We start from the raw sequence: 21,781 nt of genomic DNA, 5'->3' as shown, positions 1-21,781 counted from the left end.
ATTTTCCAGTTGTTCCTTACTAATATGAAAAAACTTGCATTGACATTATATTTTGTGACCTTGCTAAGCTCACTTATTAGTGTCTTTTCCAAAGATTGTCTGGGACTTTCTATATATGCAATAATGTTATTTGCAAATAAGAATTTCACTTTTTGAAACTTGAATGCATTTTACTTCTTTTTCTTGCATTACTCCATTGGATAGGACCATTAATAGAATGTTAATAAAAGTGCTTGATGTAAACTTTCTTGCTTTGCTGTTAACCTCGGAGAGAAAACATTAAACTATCACTAAGTATGATATAAACTACATTTTTCACAGATGCCTTTGAGAAAACTTTTATTCTAAGTTTGCTACTCATTAAATTTTGTTTAGTATTTCTTTCTATAGTTGAGATTGTAGACTGCTTTTTATTTACTCACATGGTAAGTTGTATCAACTAGTTTTAAAATTTTTAACCTGCACTGCAATACTGAGACACCCCACTTGCTGATTAATTTTATCCTCATTGTTTTCACAGTACTTATTTAATTGGCTAGTTTTTTTGTTAAGAATTTAGGAGTCTGTATTGATGAAAAATACTGAACTATGGCTTTCTTGTCACTTCTTTACCTGATTTCAGTATTACAGATAATGCTTAAACTTTATGAAATGAATGGAAATTGCTCCTTCTCTACACGTGTATGAGTAGGATTGAGACTGTTTTTTCCTTTAAAATTTCAGCTTCCCATTTTACTGCCTTTTTTGTTGTTCATTTTCTACTTCACTAAGCCATCACTTAAGTTTTATTATTTCCTTCAGTCTACTCACTATGGACTTAATTTGTTCTTACTTTTTCTAACTTCTTACGTTATATGCTTAAGTACTAACTTCAGATCCTTATTGTTCTCGTAAAAGTACATAAAGCTATACACTTCCTTCTAAAACACTACTTTAGTGTGGCTCGTAAATTTTCATATGCTCTGCTCTCATCATCCAGTACAAAATACTTCAGAGTGTCTTTTATAATTTCTCCTTAGATCCAGATATATAGAGGTTTCTAAATTTCTTTTTGCTACTGATTTTTAATTTAATTCTGATGGAAAACTTTAAGGCTGCACAACTTAAAAGCGTTCTAAATCTTGTTTGGTGTATTGTCTACCTTGTTGAACATATTCTGTGCACTAAAAAGAATGCACTTGATAGTTACAGTGTTTAGGTCTTTCTTTTTACTCTAACTATTCTATTATTTGCCAAGAGATAGATTACAATTTTAGGTACTCATTAAGTGCTCATTTCTCTTTTTAGTTCTGAGTTTTTGAATGATATCTCATGCATGTTTGAAGCTCTCCTCTGCTTTTGAACACATACCCATTATAAAACCTTTTATATTCCTGTTTTTTCTGCTCTCCACTATGCCATTTACTGAATTTTTCATGTAATTACTATACTTCTCAGCTCTCTTTTTGCATCTGTCTACTGAAATTATCTGTTATTAATTACCTGAATATATTTTAACAATGAATTTGGGAGGGAGTACTGGGGACTGAACTCAGGGCCTCACATATGTACTCCTGAACCATTTAAAATATTTATAATGCTGTATTTAAATGTCTGTGTCCTAAGTTAAGACCACTTATTCCACATGATTTAGGAGCTTGGATAATTTCAACTTTTACCTGAGTTATACTGAAATCCTCTTCTTACCCTTCCTAAGCCAAGTGTTCCATGAAGTGGTCCCTGAGTAATGCATTGTTTTGAATTCCAAAAATATATTTCAATATTTAGACAGTCATTTAGCATAATAAAGAGGTCCTCTGTTAAACACAGACTAGATCCAAATCCAAGATCTGGTCAGATGATCTTAGATGAATTATCAAATCTTTGATCTACTTATTTTATATAATTTTCATGAGCATTAATTCTTAAGTATGTCCCAGAAAAACTACTTATCACTATTTAGCATCTGTTTCCACAGACTCTTTTTATTTGTATGTGTACATACATGTATTTGGAATTGCTCAAGAGTTGATCCAGGGCCTGTCACTGAACTAAATACCAGTTTTTCACATTTTTCTTTACAAACATGGTTTCACTAAGTGGCCCACTTAGTGAATGCCTCAAACTTGCATTCCCTCTTGTCTCAACATTTCAAACAGTGGGGATTACAAGTATGCACTGCCTCACTCAGCTCTATATATTATACTTTATATATTTAAATTTTCCTGAATATATAAATAGTATACATTTTTAATGTAATTAACTGCTTATCAACTGTTATGCACGAAACTAAAACAAACTTGCCTATTTTGTAATAGTGATTCCAAATTTCAAAATATTCCACTTTACTATTACCTCTGGTTCTTTTTCTTATATTTTACTATCAAAAGGGTCTAGGGATTTAGCTCAGTGGCATAAGTGCCTGCCTGGCAAGTGCGAGCTAATGAGTTTGATCCCTGGTACCACAGGGGAAAAAAAAGGCAATACTTGAAACCAGATTTCAAATACATTTCTAATAATAATCTAGACTACTGTTCTGTTTCTTCTTATATTTAAATTTTCAAAATGTAATACTTCTAAAATTTTTGATGGTTCAATTTTGAGAAGCTGTCTTTGGCTCCAAAACTGAAAAAAAAGTTATATTTAGATTTATAAATACCAAGTAGAATGATGAACCTAACTACCTTTTCATTTCTGTACAGTGTCTTGCAAGCACTTTTGTATATATGCCATTATTTCAACGTTTGTCCATTTATGCATCACATCAAATATATTTTGGTGTATAAACATCAAAGATAAAAAACATCATTTCGTAAATTTCTACTAATGGAATAACACAGGCTGCAGTCAGAAAATACTGTGTTAATGAAGATCTTATATTTGGATGATAAAATAGCTGAACACTCAGTAGCTCCATTAACTTAGATAAAAGGAAAAAATGCTTAAACTCAGCTCCTTCTCTTAGGAATGTAAAGAATAAACTACAGTAGCAGTATCAATATCTGAAAATCAGTTTATTGCCTAACACAGTAATAGGTTTTTGCAAATATCTCAAAGTCATTTATACCTCTTTTTACTTAAATTTTCTAATACTATCATGGAAATATATGAATTTACTATATCACAGATTACATATCCCTTTAATCCTGAAATGTTCTGGTATGTGCCTTTAAAATTTTTATTCTGAAAAGCTACTTACATGTTAACCATACCTGCCAAATGGAACCAAGCACACCCTAAGGGTTAAAGAACTATGGTGCTGAAGTCATAAACATCAGAGAGCAAGCAAGACATTAAGGAAATTGTTCATTTGGGCAAAAAAGGAAACGTTAAGAGGTGAGTTCAGAGAACTAAAGAGTAACAAAATTTTTTTGCTTTTTATTTTAATGCTATTTATTCCCTGTAATATTTTAGGTCACATACTGTTTCTAAGTTTTTAAAATTCATTATATCACAAATCCTAAAAATACATTAAAATTTTATCACTGATACTCAACAATTCAGTTTAAAGTTTTAAAGCCTTTATTTTTAACTCTATAAGCCATTACAATTAAACATTGAAACAGGTAGTACTAATAAACACTTAATAATCATTTTTAATACAGCAAAGTTTTCACACAATGAAGAACAGGCTAAGGACTTATAAGAAATCTGGATCTTTGAACCTACTATACTACACTGAACTTTTCAATTTGTAAATCTGATTCTTCCATTAGACCAAAAATTTTAATGGCTGTGACATCTTATTTACCTTATTACTCCCAGAGCTAAGTGCAATACTGTACCTAGTGTAAAGCTGTAACAATAAATGTCTAAATTTAATTCCAATAAATGGCTTATCTAAAATATTCACAGTATATAGTACTACTTTCTTTCTTTCATTTTTTGAGACAGGGTCTCACTGTGCAGTTCAGACTGGCCTTGAGCTTACTTTGTAGCCCAGACTTGTCTCAAACTCGCAATGATCCTTCCGCCTCAGCCTCCTGACTTCTGGGATTAAAGGCGTGTGTCACCATGCCTGGCAGTGCTACATGAATTTATATATACCGGAAGTCTTTTTTTATAGATATTCAGATTTTTAATTCTTCACTTGAAACAGAGTGAAAGACAGCCCACTCCATCCTATCTAGGTTCACTGTCTTTTAAAATTAATCTTAAAACGAGAACACTTCCCAAACTGATTTACAGACTTAACGCAATCCCTATCAAAACTCCAGGTGGCTGTTCTGCAAATATTGACAACATATCTAAGAGCAAGGGGGTCAGAATAGACAAAACAAGCTTGAAAGAGAGGGACCAAGTTGAAAAATCATACTTCCCAACTTCAAAACTTAATATATAGTTATAGCCAAGACAATGAGATATTGGCACAGCAATAGACATACAGTCAATGGAACTGATCTGACCCATGAATCTAGCACCAAAGCTATACATTTATGATCAACTGATTTTCCACGGACTACCAAGACATGCAATGGGGAAACAGTAGAAGACAAGGAAAACTAAAACTAAATATCCATATGCAAAATAATGAAACTAGATTCCCTAACTAACATCATATATAAAAGTTAATTAAAAATGAATCAAAGCTGTAAAAGCTTTTAGAATAAATGGAAATGTTTGTGGTCTTAGATTAAGAAATGTTTTCTTAAATAAGATATTAAAAGCATAAGCAACCAAAAGGAAACTGAAAACTCACCCAAAGATTAAATGACCCAGCAACTCCAAATGAAAATATACTCTGAAAAACATGCCCACACTATACACAAATGCTTGAAGCAGCATTTTGCATGACAGCCAAAAGTGGAAACAAAGTAAACAGCCAGCAACTGTGAAGCACCATTATATGCTAAAATAGACCTCAGTTGGAAAACTTCATGCTAGGTGAAAGAAGTCACCCACAAAAGGCCACATATTGTATAATTATTTTATGTGAAATATCCAAAATAGGGAATTTTATAACAACAAAAAAAATTAATAGTTGTTTGGTGTTTGAGGGAGAAAGAGGGAAGGTGAAGTAAAAACATCTTTGAATTAGGCAGTGGTAATGGCTGTAAACTTTACAAATACATTAAAGCTACTAAACTACATACTTTTAAATAAAAAAAGTAAAGTTTATGGTTTACAAGTTATATTTCAGTAAAAAGTACCTTTTTAATTAAGGATGAAAGGAATCAAGGACTTCTAATCTAATGCAGGTTATACACAATGCAAGCAAGTCACCTCCACAAAGTCAGTGATACCAAGAACAAATTAAAGTCTCATTTCTGGCTGATTCCTGGTTTTCCTCTGGACCCTGTAAGTCCTTGGAATAGTTCTAAAATAGTTAATAATGTCAGTAAAAGACAAAATTCACTCACTTGAAGAATAAGAATTCTTCCCAAATTCAAAGTAAATGTGAACCAATGTCAAAATGTAAATAAGCGGTCCTGAAAGTTCTGAGTGAAAAAGAAGCAAAGCGTATGTAAAGAACTAGCCCTTATTTACAATAACAAGAAAATAAACTAAAAAAGTTTAAGAAATTTTAAAACTAAATATTCTATTAGGAAAAGATAAATATGCTGTAATAAACATTGATTAAGCAGGTATGTATGAGACTGCTGTGCACCAAACTCAATCCTGGTCAACAAAAATCTCACACCTGAGTGAAATACATCAACATACACAAACTACAGCATTCAGTGGCTATAATACCAAAATGCTCAAAGAACCATGGAAGTAAAAAAGAACAGAGCAATTTCTTTTAAAAAGGTAGGAAGGGAAAGAGGAAGTTACCTCTTTTTAGGATGACACTGCTATTTGAACTGAGCATAAAAGAATTAGCAGCACAGAAAGGAAGACTATTTCCACATACAATGAAGAATATGGACAAATACGAAGATATAAAGTGTTCACAAATATAAAATATCTAGTAAAGGATATTATGAAGTTTAGGGGCATAAAGCTGGAGGATGGTACTGAAAATGTGCAAGAAAAGACATGTGTTTTCATTTGTAAGCCATACTTTAAGGCACTAACGTAAAAGAAGAAAAAGTATAGAGAGACTCAAGGAAAGGGACCAGTTGGAAGTGAGATAGTGATCTGAGGTTACTTATCAAACTAAACAACAACAAAACCCAAGAAACTCATCTCTTTTATTACTGTTTCCATATAAAAATCCAGGGTATCAAATATTGAGGATATAAGTCCAGATGAAAGACTGAATTAGGATCACGAGAGTCCCAAACACTGCATCAGTGGTGGCATTACTGCTGCAGAGAGCTGTTTTATCATCAAAAGCTCTGACAGGTTTGCCTTCACTGCACTACATACATCATGACTGTATTAACTTTCATGTTGCTGGACACAATAGTCAACATCCACAACTTAAAGGAGGAGATGTTCAACTTGGCTGTTGAATTGCATTCTGTGGATGGCCAGCTGGCTCCAAGGCAGAAACATTATGGCAGAGTGGTATAGTAGAACAAAGCTGCTTGGCTCATGGTGACCAGAAAGCAAAGCAGGGGAACAGTGCTAGGGAAAAAGTGAGGGACCAGACATGAACCCCTAGGACGTGCCTCTGTGATGCACTGTGACATGCTAGATGTGTGCTCCACAAACCTCACAGATGGACTGCAAAGCCACTAAAGCTGACATACCTCCTTACTCATCACAAGGACAGTATTTAGTATCTTCTTATAATAAAAACCTATGGCAAAGCTGAGTCTTCTGGGTCTGTCTTATGTCTAAACTAGTCAAGGACAACACAGAAATTCTAATGCTATAGTATCAAAACAACTGGTTGAATATATTTCACTATTTATCAATGATCATACACACAGAAAATAGTAACTAGATATTCTAGAATTAAAATATCTAGGAACTGAAATTTAGAAGTTCACTGGATTTGCTTACCAATACATTGGATAGCATCAAAGTATCAGAAATCTTAAAGACAGATCAACAGAAATTAGCTAATCTGAGGAATAAAAGAATGAAAAAAATGAAGATAAAGTGTCAGGAACTTGTGAAACAATGTCAAACGTGTTATCATATTGGATACCTTAAAAGAAAAGGAGGGGAAAACATAGGAGCAAATAAATTTTTAAATAACTACCTAAGATAAGATTTATGAAATAAGCACATAAGAACATCAGAAAGAAAAAGAATAAATGGAAATATACTGTTGTGCGGTTACTATAGTTAGTATAAATGAACAGCAAGTAAAAAATGATAGACGTGGTGTAACAGAAGGCAGCATATCATCTCCAAATAGACTGCACTAAGTAAATGGTACATACTGTTAAGCTCTATAGTGGCTATTAAAAAATAAAGAGAACACAGTCAAAAAGTCAACAAAAGAAATAAAGAATATTATAAACTATTTGATTAGCCCCAAAAGTTTCAGAAATGAAACAACACAGGAACAAAAGAAAAACAAACACCTACTATAATAATAATTATGTTAACCATAGAGTCTAAGCACTCTAATAACTGAGACAGAATATTAGGCAACTGAAAAAGCAAGACCCAGGGCTGGAGATATAGCTCAGTGGCATAAGTACCTGCCTGGCAAGCACGAGGTCATGACTTCGATTCCTAGTAGCTAAATAAATAGCAACTACTGTTTATAACAGACATTCTTTAAATACACTGCTGTTAAGAATGTAAAATAATGCAACCATTTTGCAAAAAGGATATGTGGTTTCTTATAAACTGAATCTTCCACACACCTTCTGGCTAAGCAATTCTATTATTCAAGAGAACTGAAAGCGTATGTCCACAGAATATGTGCACAAGAATTTTCTGCTAGTCTCTCCCTATCCCAAATGTCTAACAACAGATAAACAAAACTGTGATATATTCATACAACAGAACACTAAAAAAACAACTGATCTACAAAACAGCATCACAGACATTGTGCAGAGCGGAAAAAGAACACATACTTAAGTATATTCTAAGAGATTCTATTTCTGAAAATTCCATTGTATCAAGTTTATATGAATTACTGAAAATCTACTATGAACTCAAGGATTATTATTTAAAATCAGAGTTTGACCACAGGCTTCATTTGAAGATCATAATAATGCATGTAAAAGGGCTCTGAAATCTATGAAGCAGTATATAAATGTATACATTATTAATAAAGCAACATACAATAATGTAAGCATTATTAATTCTTAACAACTCTGGTACAGTGCTAAAAACCTGAGAGAGAGTAATACTTCCTTTATAAAATCTTTAAGATCATATATTCAGAATTCTACAACTTTGACTATATTGTCCAAAAATGAATGAGCTGTAAACTTTAATATATCGTAAAACAAGTTGGGCATGGTGGCAAATACCTGTAAATCCCAGAAGTCCAGAAGCCTGAGGCAGAAGGACTACAAGTCCAGGTGCAGTATGGGCAATTTAGTATACATTATAGTGAGACTCTGTCTCACTAAAAATAAAAATTCTTTTTCCTGCCATGGCTCAGAGATCAGTGACCTACAGAGATGTGGCCACAGACTTCTCCTAGGAGGAGGGGAAATGGCTCCAGCCTGCTCACGTGTAATGCTATATGTGTAATGCTGGAGAACTATGACCATCTAATTGCACTGAGTCTTTCCATTTCTAAGCCAGATGTCATTTCTTTATTGGAACAAAGAAAGAGTGCTGGATGGCGAAAGGAGAAATGAACAGAGATCTCTTTTCAGCTACAAGATCTCACTAAGCTGTTAAATTGTTTAGTCTGGACCCAAAAAAATGAAACAGCTGGGAATCAATCTAACAAAGGACGGGAAAAAAAAAAAAAGCTCTACATCAAAAACTACAGTACTCTGAAAAAAGGATACTTTCAAAACTGTTATACAGATTTAATGCAATTCCAATCAAAATTCCAATAACATATCTCACAAAATTAGAGAAAACAACTCTAAAATTCATCTGGAACCAGAAGAGATCTAGAATAGCAAAGGCAATTCTTGGCAACAAAGAAAAGAAGCATCACAATCACTGACTTGAAATTATACTATAAAGCTACTGTGATAAAAACAGCTTGGTATTGGCAAAAAAAAAAAAAAAAAAAACAGACTTGAAGATCAATGGAACAGATTAGAAGATGCAGAAACAACTCCAGACATACTCAGCCACCTTATCTTTGACAAACATGTCAAACACATTCACTGGATGAAAGATAACCTCTTTATAAATGGTACTGGAAAAACTAGCTCTACATATGCCAAAAATTAAAATTGTACCCATATCTTTCATTATGCACTAAATTCAAAATGGACCAAAATCTAAATATTAAAACGGGAAATTAAGTCTGCTGGGAGATAAAATAGGCAAACTCTTGAAGACACTAGTGTAGGTGAAGACTTTACAAATAAAACACCGATTGCACAAGAAACTATTACAAAGAATCAACAACTGGGATCTTATCTTACTAAAAAGCTTTTGCCCCGCAAGAGAAACTATCACCAGAGTGAACAGACATCTCACACTGTGGCAAAAAAAAAAAAAAAAAAAAAAAAAAGAAGTAGTTTGCTAGCTGTTCCTCAAAGGATTACTACTGAGAACATATAAAGAACTCCAAAAAAAAAAAAAAAAAAAAAAAATCAGACCTCCCAAATTTAAAGACCCAATTCAGAAATGGGCACCTGAAATCAATACACCCTTCTCAGATGAAGACATACAAACAGTAAATAAATTTATGGAAAATATTCAGCATCACTGGTCATTTGAGAGATGCCAACTGAAACAATGCTGAGATTCCACCTCATACTGGAAAGAACAGTTATTACTGGGCTGCGGACATAGCTCAGCAGCATAAGTGCCTGCCTCACAACCACAAGGTCGAGTTCGATTCCCAGAACCAAAAAAGAATGGTCATTATGAAGAAATCAATCAATAACAAATGCTGGAGGGGCTGTGAGGAAAAAAGAGCCCCTCTCCACTGTTGGTAGGAATGCAGACTGGTGCAACCACTCTGAATATCAGTATATAGGCTCCTCAAAAAACTAGGATTGGCAGTCCCATTTGACCCAGCTATTCCCCTTCCAGATATCTTCCCAAAAGAATTGAAAACATCATACCTCAGCAATATATGTGCACCCATGTTTATAGTAGCTCACTTTTTAATAGCTAGATCTTGGAAACAATCCAAAGGCCCATCAACAGAAGAATGGATAAAAAGATGTGGTATTTCTATAAAATGGAGTACTACTCAGCTATAAAAATAATAAACTTGAGCATTTTATAGGTAAATGGATGCAATGAAAGACTATACCCATGAGTAAAATAAATCAGACTTGCATGCATAAAAAAATTAAAGAAGGGGCTGGGGATTTAGCTCAGTGGCATAAGCACCTGCCTTGCAAGCAGGCAGTCGTGAGTTTGATCCCTGGTACCGATAAAAAGGAAAAAGACAAAAAAGAAAAAAAAATTAAAGATATAAAAATAAATAAAATTTTAAAAAGATATGAGATGTAGCCTAGTATGAAGGCTCTGGGTCCAATCCCCAGTAATGAGGGAAAAAGTCCTACAAGATTAATTTTAAAGGGAATAAGAGTGGCACAGAAAACTAGACAACGTTTTTGATTTAGAAAATATCAAACAAATACAGCTAAGTCCATTACGGTCAGGAAACCTAAAGTAATCTAAATATAGGAAATGTATTAAAAAATGAAGACATAAAAAACTTAAATGGCTTTATCTTATAAAATATTTATTACTTCAAATAAAATGCATGACATTTTTCTGATACTTTACTTCTAGTTGAAATTTTATGACTATACAAAGTACCTTAGCTTTATCACATAATGTATGGCTTCTTTTTAATAAACCTCAGGTTGAAAGTAGGCTTAAACAACGTATCTGCAATAAATCCAAGAGGCAAACACTAACTTCTGACTCCTGAGGAGAGCTATTTCTATCATAAGTAGCTAACCATCCTAAAAGACTAAATCTATGAATGTTATACTTCAATTAACCCTCCACTAGTAAATTAAAAGCATAGAATATCCTCCGCTGTTTCTAAGCTCTTAAGGCACACCTATTTCAAGAGCTTCAGGCATGGTACCAGAATTTTTGTCCGTGACTTAAAAGGATTCATGCTACATCTTAATCTTTTCTCTCCTTCTCCAAGTTTATATTTGGCAATCCATTTTCAAAGGTTTGTTTGTCTTGTTTTTTTCTCAACATTTTAGAAAGCTATTTGTAGTGCTATTTTTATTTGCATGTACTATATATAAAATAACTATACATCTCAGCTTCAATCTTCATGTGTATTTGTTATATCTGTTACCTGTCTTTCATTCTGACAGGCTTCTACTTTGGGCAGGAGATTAAACACACACTATTCAAATCACAAAAACAGACTATTAATGATCAAACAAAGTACTCTGTCAAAGACAGGATACTCTGGCTAACTGGCTGCATGAGTGTCTGAACAACTATTCCAGTGCCAACTCAGCTTCCTAGAAAATCCTTTTTGAACAAATCTAGATTTTTAATCACTTATAAATACACTGATTACCAAGTGTAGCTAAGTACTGCCTAAGAGAAAGAGTTAGGGAATTTACTCTTAATGGATTTTAAAATATAAATAGCATACTGACTATAAATGGCTTCTCTAAATGTTAAATATGCCCTATTAAATAATTAATAACCAGCCATATTTTGCTTTTAAATCACAGTACCTTAACCTAATCCTTTCACAATTTTTAAATTGGAGATAAGGTTTTGCTGTATCACAATGAACTTCTAAGACACAGATCCTTACCTATGTTTATCATAATCTGCTCACAATCCCACTTAATATGACATTACTTGTATTATGCTTTAATATTTGTTAAACTGATTATTGAATCTTACCCTAAAAGAAAAGAACTTGACAGTCAAATGAACTTACGACTAGAAACAAACTATATGGTCTTCAAATAGGGATTAAACTATGGTAAATTATACAATGGAATATATACCATAAAATGGAATTAACTGATGTCTACAACATGCATTTGAATCTCAAATGCATTACACTAAAAGAAAGAAGGCAGACTCAAAAGAACACCTATTACATGAGTGCTATTTTCAGACATTCTACAAAAGGTAAAATTATAAGATCAGAAAACATCACTAGTTGCAGGGTCTGGGGAAATTTCAGTAAGGGATGACTACCAAAGGACAATGAAGAGTTCTATTCTAACCTTGATCACAGTAATGGTTGTACTGTGTGTTTGCCAAAACTGTCAGAATTATACACTAAAATTATATAGTGTTTTATTATATGTAATTTTTAAAAATTAATTTGAGTTAAATATTACTTTTTAAAAGTAGTTTAGATCTTTAAAAGGAAACTACAAAGGCCAACAACAACAAAATGTTCTTTTCCAGCCTTAGAACAGAAAATGCTGCATATGTAAATATAAAGCAGCTGCAACTAAACTGCTCTGGCCAGCAGTACAACATCAGGGCTCTAGTACAGGTACAGCACTTTTGTTTCTGCAAAGTTATCTCACTGATCTAGTCCCCATTTCTACCTAATTCAATCTTTCAAATCTTGTGAGTATCTATGCTCACTCTTGGCTTTTTAACCCTGGTTTGTCTAATGACTTATCTTATTCTCATAACCCATCTTTGCCTTGACATTCACTCATTGGCCCAAATCCATTTCTTTACTCTTGGTCCCCAAGTTATATTAATTTTTCTAATTCCTAATTCTATCCAAATTTTGTTCTGATTGGTCCCTCAGCCAAGCTTGGTCATGTTCTCTTCCCAGCGCTCAAACTGGTTTCTTACCATAAATTAAAACTACGAAAGCTGACAATTTCATCCATATGTAGGAAATTTTGAAAGGTATTTCTCTAACAATATTTGTTTCCCCACAAACCAAGAAACCCCAATCTTTACAGTCACTGAACTTTTATAATTTCTCCTGTCCAGGTAATAAAGACCTTTCTCCCAACACCAGCAAAACAAAAAGCTCTTCTGTTTACCCTGAATTAACTGTAGTTAATAGCTGGCCTTAAACTTCTTAGCTAATTTTCTCAGTTCTGTTAGAAGCTGTATGTCATTAATTGTTTATGCAATTGTTGAAATTATTTCCTATGATCCTTTAGTTCCTTACAAGTCAAAGTATCATTTCCACTAACTGGAGTAAGAAAAAGAAGGCTGAAAAACATTAAGCTAGAAAGCAAAGAAAGAGAACTGTTTTTTCTTTAAGTTTAACTGATTCTCTTGCATAATGTGAGCAAAATGTTGATCTTCAAAATAATTAAGAAGTATTATACATTACACAATAAAAAGACAAAAAAGGTTTAGATCAAAATGTCAGCAAAAATGAAGAAAACAGAAATAGTAAGAGACAGAATTTTAAAAATGAAGACAAATGGGAGGATAGGCAGGGAAAAAAGGGTTACAACTGAGGATAAAGAAATCTACACCTCCACAAAAGCAGAAAAATCATGAATGAAAAAATATAATTTTATTTTGTACTTTTTTTCCTTGTATGTATGTATGTATTTTATTTTATTGTTTGGTTTCTTAAGACAGAGTCTCACTAATAGTTCAGGCTAACTCTGAACTCACTACGCAGACACTGGCCTCAAATTCATAGCAGTCCTCTTCTGCCTCAACCTCCAAAATGCTGGGATTACAGGTGGGTGCCACTATACCTGGTTGTATTTCTTTTTAAAGGCAACAATAATGTAGTTATTTGAAGCAAATTTCAAGAAACAGAGGTGAATGGCTTTCAGACCATCAATGTACATGAGAGGGCACCTGAATGGCTTTTATGACGTGGATTTCTTACATGAAGAATTGAGCAAGAAAAAAAGTAGTCATATAAAACCTTTATAATTCAACAACACACTTCAAGTCTATGCTAGTCTTTGTACCTTTCTGGTAATACAAAGAACAGGAAGCTATACTATGAAAATATATATAGAAGAAGATGCTATATGAGTTAGTTCTACTTTCTTGGACCTATTGGGGTCAGGATCACAGCTAGCAAAATCCTAAGGAGTTAAAGTCCACCCCATACCCAAGAATCATACCAAAAATCTACTCCCACCCCACCTTGGCTCAATGGTTTTCTCCCACTGTGGTGAGGGTGGTTTTGGAAAAGCTCCTCAACTGCCAGGAAACACTGTAATACAAAAAGAAAAAACAATTCATAAGTACCAAAACTTAACTAACATTTTGGCCTCTCTCTCAAAGAAGATTGGTATACTGGAAAAAAGTATTAGTCTACAAACCAAGATTTTTTTCTTGGCATTTATTCTAAGACTTCTGCTGTAATTCCAAATGAGCTGGGGCACTAAAAGAAAACCAAAAGATATACTCTTCCTACAGTTACTTAAACTGACAGAACATAAACCAGAAACTGCAAATAGCCATCTGTTCCATTAACTAGGCTAATAAGAAAGCCATCAGAAAAGGCAGCAAAACTCAAGAATGGAAAGAAACACTTGTGATGATATAATTTAAGAACCTAGCTTCATTTTCTCCTGAAATACCCCATAAGTCAATCTATAATGGGTTTCTGTGACTAACAAGTCAGTCTGGCTATTACGCTTGAGTTCTAACTCCACAACAAATCTAACTCACTTCTTATCTTTTGGCATTAGTTTCTTTACTCTTATAAAACGGGATACAAGTAAGGCTTTCAAAGCATTTTAAAAGCAAAGGAATTTTGCTTTCTTTTTGAACAAAATCTCATTGTGACATAAAAAAGATTTTCAACTCAGATAAATGTATTTTGTAAAATCATATTCGTAACATCTACTTTTCACCAAAATTCAATGAGAACAATGGCTTAAACTTCATTTGAGACCAAAAATAAAAGTGACTCCATTTCTGTAAGTGTTCTTCGTAAGATCAAATGATATTCATTTGTGACCAAAATAAATGGGAACAACGATGTGTTGTTGTTGTTGTTGTCCAACTTTAACTTTGGACACTAATGGTAAAAGTTCAAGTGCTTAATCTGAGGGGTCAATTCATTTCTGTATTTTGTTCAGTTACACATTACTCTTGCAATAAGAATCAGTTGCATAAGCATTATTCCAAAAGAATAACTTCAAAGAGTAATATGTTTTCCCCATCTGCATTACTGCATCATACTATTTCATTAACTAGAACAGCTTTAACTTCTCACTAAAGAACATTAGCCTATCAGCATAAGTTTTTAAAATGGATCTTCAATTGAACAAAATTTAATATATAATACGATTCATGTGAATTAATTTTTCATTTCTACTATCTTTAATTTTCTAAAAAATCAAACTGAAACTAATTCTTTATAAAAGCCAATTAGCCTTCAGATTTCTAATAAAATATTTTTCAATATGATTTACATATACTATAAAAAATTATAATGAAAGATATATAGAAAATTCTAATTCATGATAATAAGTCAGTATTAAAGGGAAAAGAATTTTGCCACCAATTGCTGTCACATCTTAGTTATAAATATAGGCAAAAAAATAAGACTTTAATAATCTACTCAGTTTTGATAACCATTTGATTGGTCAGATCACTCAAAGTGCTATAAAGTATTACACAGGAGTGTACTTTAACACGGAAATGAAAAATTCTCCATCTATAACCTCAGGAAGTTAACAGTCTGGTAGAGGCCCCAATACAGTCATACCAGGATGCCTCAGTGCTACCAGCCACTGTGCAAGCGACTGGGGCTAAACAGTGAGCACAGTACATGTTATCCCTACAACCTCATATGTTTAGACTTTAACCTAAGGGCAAAGAAGAATTAAAAGTTGGAGAACGCAGACACTGTATGATCACTGTAGTTAACATTCTTAAAATTGACAACTACTGTGTGAAAGTAACTATAAATTGGAGCAAGGGAGTCCAAAAAAACAGACAAGTTAGGAGGTACTGTAACAATGAAAAGGCTACAAAGAAACAGAGACCAAAAAAAGGGAACAACAAACTCAACTGAGGTATGGAAAAACAAAGCTTCAAAGACCTAATGTTGTAACCCAATTTTCAAAGAAAAGAACTTGGCCAGAGAAATACAGAAAAAGATGCAATAAGACCACATGAAAGTTATGTTTGAAAAACTTCAAGATGTTCCTCACACTGAGCCTTGAATAAAGTAAACTGCAGCTGGAATGGTAACATCAGAAAAACAAAAGATGATATTTTATAACAAAGTACACATCTTTGTTTTAGAAATATTCTTCCAGGGACAAGGAAAAAGCCTAATCACCCCAACAAGAAGGTATCTTGCCAACAGTTATCCTGTCTTGAAATCGTAATCTAGTAAATTATCATGGTAAATTATCAACCAAACATGGTCCAACCAAGTACTCTGAGCTTTAGAAACTAAGCCACTATACAAACTTAAGGCCACATTACAGTTGACATGGCTATTGAAGCAAACAAAAATGTCTCTGTAGATAAAATGCTGAAACTGTGATGATGACAGAAGATAAACAGAATCAAGAAGAAAACACAGCCACTAAGAAAACAGAATATTAACATAGAAACAACTTTATTTCAAAGTTAGAATACTTTTCCTTTTGTAAATTACACACAGATCTATGTGGTTCCTCACAAGCAATTCAAACACTGTACTGATTCAATACACAACACTTAAAGCAATCAAAGACCACATTAGAATTAGAATGCATAAACAATAACAAAGCACTAGCTCTCTAACTAATTTCCTAATGCTTAAAAAGAAAGCTCTACCTAACTGGTTGGTCTTTGAAGCATACCAACTAAATGAGATAGGGTAGGGGTGCTATTTCACAAAACTTCCTGATCAACTAGACAAATTCTTAAGATTCAAACATGACCAGAGACATATAGAAAATACAACTGCTTTGTTTTAAGAAAATGAATCCTACCTTTCCGGGGTCATCCTTGGATCGAGGCACTTTAAGGAAACATTTGTTGAGTGACAGATTATGACGTATGGAATTCTGAAATTAAAGGAGAAAAGCCACTGGGTCAATGGAATCCAAAAAACCCATCTTTAAAAACAGAATCAAAAACAAGTATTTCTATACCTTGTGATATAATTATAAATAGAATAAGCTTTTCAAAATAAGCTTTAAATTTTTCTGACTTTCAAATTACAAATACTACAAAGGTAACAAGTAAAGGTAATTTCTAGTGGATTCCATAATAATGTAAAAGTTTAAGATCATTTTGTAAGGCAGAGAGATGCCTGTGAGGTAATATTAAATATTAAATGCTAAATACAAAATTGTATACATACCAAGAATTTAACTGTAGTTTTAAATTTATTTATTCTTAGAAACAAACCAGAATGCAAAATGTTAGAAGTTATTCTGTGTGGGATTTTAGGTGATAACTATTATCTTTTTTTGTTGCTGTTTTTTTAAACTTCCTGCTAGGTCCAAATGGTACAAGGTACAAGTGTACCACCTTTTCAGTTTTTAAAAATGTTAACAGATAAGGTATAATTCAGTAGATGAGCATCTATCTAGCACACACAAGACCCTGGGTTGAGCGCCAGCATCACCAGAAAAAATAAAAAGGCCAGTTAGGTTCTTATTATATTTGTAAGAAAATACACGGCAGTGGGGGGAGATAGAGACAGGTGAGAGGGTAGGGGCAGATAGACACTAGCAACAGAGGACAAGCAAGGTCTAGTATCCTAAATGTATCAGAAAGGAATAAACAGGTGGCAGGAAAATGTCTCTGGAAATCTAAAGAGTCTATGAAATAGAAAATCTGTTCATGAAAACGTGGAACTTCAGTTCTTACAAAAAATACTCAAAGTCCTTATCTTCTCAATTATAGGTTCCAAAGTTTACTCCCAAATAATTCTGTTTGTTCCCAAAGGGTGGGGGATTTGGTGGCAAGATGATTCAAGTGATTTACCACTGTTTCAATGGCAACTTTGAGGTAATTTTATTTTTAATATAAAATTCAGAAATCTAAGAATATCTGTAGTAAAATCTCTTTCTCAAAAGGGCAATTCTAGGATTTAAAAACTTTGAAAAGTTATACACAGAATATAAATGCACCATCTTATTACCAAAGTAGCAATTTAAAACTTTTAAATGGAAAGTCTCTTTGCTTGAGATATAAACAGCATGAAAATACTGAGTAAGCTTTAAAAAGAAAAAAAAAAAAAAAAAGAGAGGGGGAAGAGTACCTATTTTTGAGCACACCAGAGAGCTCAGGTTGCAAGACAGCCAAGCAAGCTACATTCCTAAGAGGGAAAAGGCCATGCAAGGAGAAACTGGACAGTCAAGCTTTCTTACCTTGGGCAGAGCACAGAAAAAAAGGAAAAAAAAAAAACAAACCCAAAAATATAAACATAAAAATTGGCAACCATTAAGCAGGTAATAAAAAAATTAGCTCAAATTTTAAAAGCCAAATCAGTTTGGGATAACAAGAGCTCCAGGAACAAGGGAAGTTCTACTCAATTGTTCTGCATGAAGCCTTTATTACCAGTTAGAAAGACTGATGTTAAGTGAACCAAAAAAGTCTCCCTTAGTGATAGGAGTGAAAGAGGTGATTGTCACTACGAGACTAGGGGTAAAGAAGCTACAAAGCCCACCAATCTTTCAAAACTATTACAAAGGAAAAAAAAAAAGACAAAAAAAATTACATAAATTTGAAGTAGAGGTAGCAAAATCTCTCAACCATAAAACTCTGGCAGAGTCATTACTTCTGGGGGAAGAATAGAAACAAAAGACTTCTGTCTCTAGGGAAAGATAGGAAACTCCTTCCCAGGACACAAGTAAAGAGTTGTTGGTGTGCTAGAAAAGGCAAAACCAAAATCTTTTTTAGCCCTCACAGAGGTAGACAAAACAACCTTCAGTCCAGGACCCCTTACTTTCTGTAACAGAGGTCTGCTACAGACAGATATGGAACAGGAACCTCCCATCTAAAAGCAACTACAGACACAAGGCTAGTCGGGACTAAGGGAAAGAAACGCTGGGGGGGGGGGGGGCACGACACGGACTGACCCTCAAGTTCAGGGGCCTGAGGCTGTATCAACAGAATAGAGAAACCCCTTGCTCCTATCAAAAACCTAGTTCTAGTTTACAGCAGCAGGTTACTGACAGAGGGGCAAAAGCATTGAGAGATACTCTCATCTACAGCAAGGTGGGAAGACACAATTAAATCTAAAGAGAGGGAAAAATGAAAAAATTCTACAGTACCTAGACTTCAGACCAAGCACAAAGTAACAGGAACCTATAACTGGAGGAATACAAAGTTGGTAGTATACTAAAGACAAAGTCACCACCAACAAAACCCAAATTTTGCTCAAGAACAGACTGACTCAACTTCCCACATGAATGGACTGAGAAAAAAAGATGTTTGTCCTTTTTACAAGTACAAATGTTATTAGCTTCAGTCTCTATCATTTTGCTACATATGTTATCTGCTACTTGGGTCAAAAAGTATCAGATATGATTGCTGATTTCGCTCAGTGGCAGAGTGCTTGCCTAATACCCACATAGCCCTGGTTTTGATTTCTAAGAGTAAGACACAGAACAGAAAGGAAATTCCACTGTCCAGAGATAATCAACAAATTCAAACAAGAGACAGCTCAGGCGTAGGTATTACAGACCATCACACAAAAAGCATTAATATGATTAACATGTTAAGGGATCCAGCAGGAAAAAGGGTGGGGGCAGTATTTTGCACAAAGAGAAAGGGAATTTCCAGATATATGAAAACTGTAAGGAAAACAATGTTAGTAAAAAACAAACAAATATAAGCAAGATTATTAGTAATTTTCAGCTCGGGGTGAAGCTCAATATGCCAGTGCTTGCCTAAAATACACAAGATCTTGGTTTAATTCCTAACAGCCTCCAAATCTAAAAAACATATTGGAATTCCTTAGACATGCTCATCAGTAAACTGGACACAACTAAGAAAGACTTGGAGAACTTGAAAACAGATCAGAACATAATGCATACACGTGCATAAAACTTTTAAAAAATGTTTTCAAGAAACCATCTGACAACTATGGAATAATACATTAACATTTCAGAAGAAGAAAGCAAAGAGAATTAGAATGAAAGTCTGAAAAAGTTAACAGCCAAGAATTTTTCAAAAAGAATGCAAGATTTCAACCCACACATGCAAAATTTTCAAAGAACACCAAACACTAAGCAGAAAGATGTATAGCTCAGATACAGGGCTTGCCTATCATATGTGAGACCTTGAGTTTGACCCACAGCACCACCTCCCTCCACAAAAAAACTGCACTCCTATATTCATTATAGATAAAATACTAAAACCCAAGATAAAGAAAACATCTCAAAGGTAGCTAGAGACAAAAAAAATCATGCATAGAGGAATAAAGATAAGAACTACGGTAAACTCCTCCAAAACTGCAAGTCAGAAAACAGTGGAGTGATACCTTAAAATGCTCAAAAGAGAAAAAAAAAATGTGAATTACAGTATAGCGAAAATATCTCTCAAAAATGAAAGCAAATTAAGGTCCTACACACATACACACAAAGCTGAAACAATTTCCTGTAATATCAGCTGGTTAATAATTATATAAGTAAGTTCTTCAGCTGTTAAGTATGAAACCAAACGGAAACTTTGATCTATAAAATGAAATAGTGCCAGGAAAACCAGACATGAAGGTAAATTTAAAATATTTTTTGTTGCCTGTAATGGCTTTAAGAAATAAATAAATAAAATCCAGGCAAATATAACCCAGTATGGTAGTAATCCCTACATCAGTAACCCCAGCACTGAGAGGCTGAGACAGGAGGAATTCACAAGCCTGAGCTCAGGCTGGGCAATTTAAGAGAGATCCTTTTTAAAAGGAAATGCAGCTCACTACAAAGGCCTTCATTTTAATCTCTACCACCACCAGAAAGAGGAAGACAGATACAGGCACAGAGAAAAGCACAGAACAAGATATATATAGAAAATGAGCATGCAATATTATAAATTATAGGGTTACCATGTACAAAAAGTAAAATGTAACCCACAAAAGATGAGTGAAAGCAACTGGAAGAACAATTTATATAAAGTTCTTACGCTGTACAAAAATGGTTTATACTACTTGAAGTTAGAGGGCAGTAAGTTAAAACTTCCAATGGACTGAATGTGCACCCCTCAAAATTCCCAAGTTAAAACCAAATTCCCAACATGACAATATTTGGAAGTAGGGGCTTTGGAAGGTGACTGGGTCATGATGGCTGTCCTGATGAAAGGGATTAGTGTTTATAAAAGAAGCCTAGGTGCTCACTTGAGTCTTCCATCAGGTAAGACTACAATAAGCCATTTATGAATGAGGAAATAGGGCCTTACTTCACTATAACCACAACATTAGTTTTCAGTCAGCAAATCTCCCAGGTCTTGATCTTGGAGTTTTTACCCTCTAAGACTGTGAGCAAGAAATGTCTATTTTTTGAAATCTACTTACTCTATGGTTTTTGGTATAGTAGCCTGAACAGAGTAAGACACATATACAGTAAATCTAAAAAGCAATTCCTAAAAGGTTTGCAAAGAAGTGTAACTATTAAAATAGACATGAAGAGGAAATAAAATCATAAATATTGAATTTAACTCTAAAAGAAGACAGGTAAAAAGCAAAACCATCAGGTAAGCGGTCATTAACCTCCCTATCTCAGAAGTTCAAGATGGGCGGTAAAAACAAATCCAGATGGTCAGATGAAAGAAATATTTTGTGAAAAGCTTAGTGTGGACTTAGAAGACAAATTTTCACGTGGTCTTTCTCCTCTACAAAAAGTTAAATATTGGAAAATTTTAGGTTCCTGCCATGTCCTTTTTCCATTTCTGTATTTGTTGTCTAGTCAATCTCATCAACAGCCACAGCTTCAATGACCACCTATAT

At 33.8% G+C, this 21,781-nt stretch overlaps 1 protein-coding gene and 1 long non-coding RNA gene across 12 annotated transcripts in view; one reads left to right on the top strand and one right to left on the bottom strand.

The window, feature by feature from the left end:
- The window catches only part of Foxj3 (forkhead box J3), a 126,925-nt gene that overhangs the window by 47,366 nt on the left and 57,778 nt on the right, over nucleotides 1-21,781 (bottom strand). For 9 of the 11 annotated variants that reach the window (XM_063236180.1, XM_063236189.1, XM_063236188.1 and 6 more), the window contains one exon: nucleotides 16,821-16,895. The exons of the other annotated variants lie outside the window; for them this stretch is intronic. In XM_063236180.1, coding sequence (XP_063092250.1) covers nucleotides 16,821-16,895 — 75 coding nt within the window. The remainder of the gene's footprint in view (nucleotides 1-16,820; nucleotides 16,896-21,781) is intronic. 11 annotated transcript variants of the gene reach the window in all.
- Nucleotides 1-21,781, top strand: part of LOC134473026 (uncharacterized) — a 37,434-nt gene that overhangs the window by 10,008 nt on the left and 5,645 nt on the right. The window lies entirely within an intron of this gene.

This window comes from Cavia porcellus, unplaced genomic scaffold (genome assembly GCF_034190915.1).
Source record: "Cavia porcellus strain 051 isolate PalLab524CR breed Dunkin Hartley unplaced genomic scaffold, mCavPor4.1 scaffold_25, whole genome shotgun sequence".
Lineage (NCBI taxonomy): Eukaryota > Metazoa > Chordata > Mammalia > Rodentia > Caviidae > Cavia > Cavia porcellus.
Note: the sequence above shows the minus strand (reverse complement) of the source record. Positions and strands in the feature narration are given on the sequence as shown.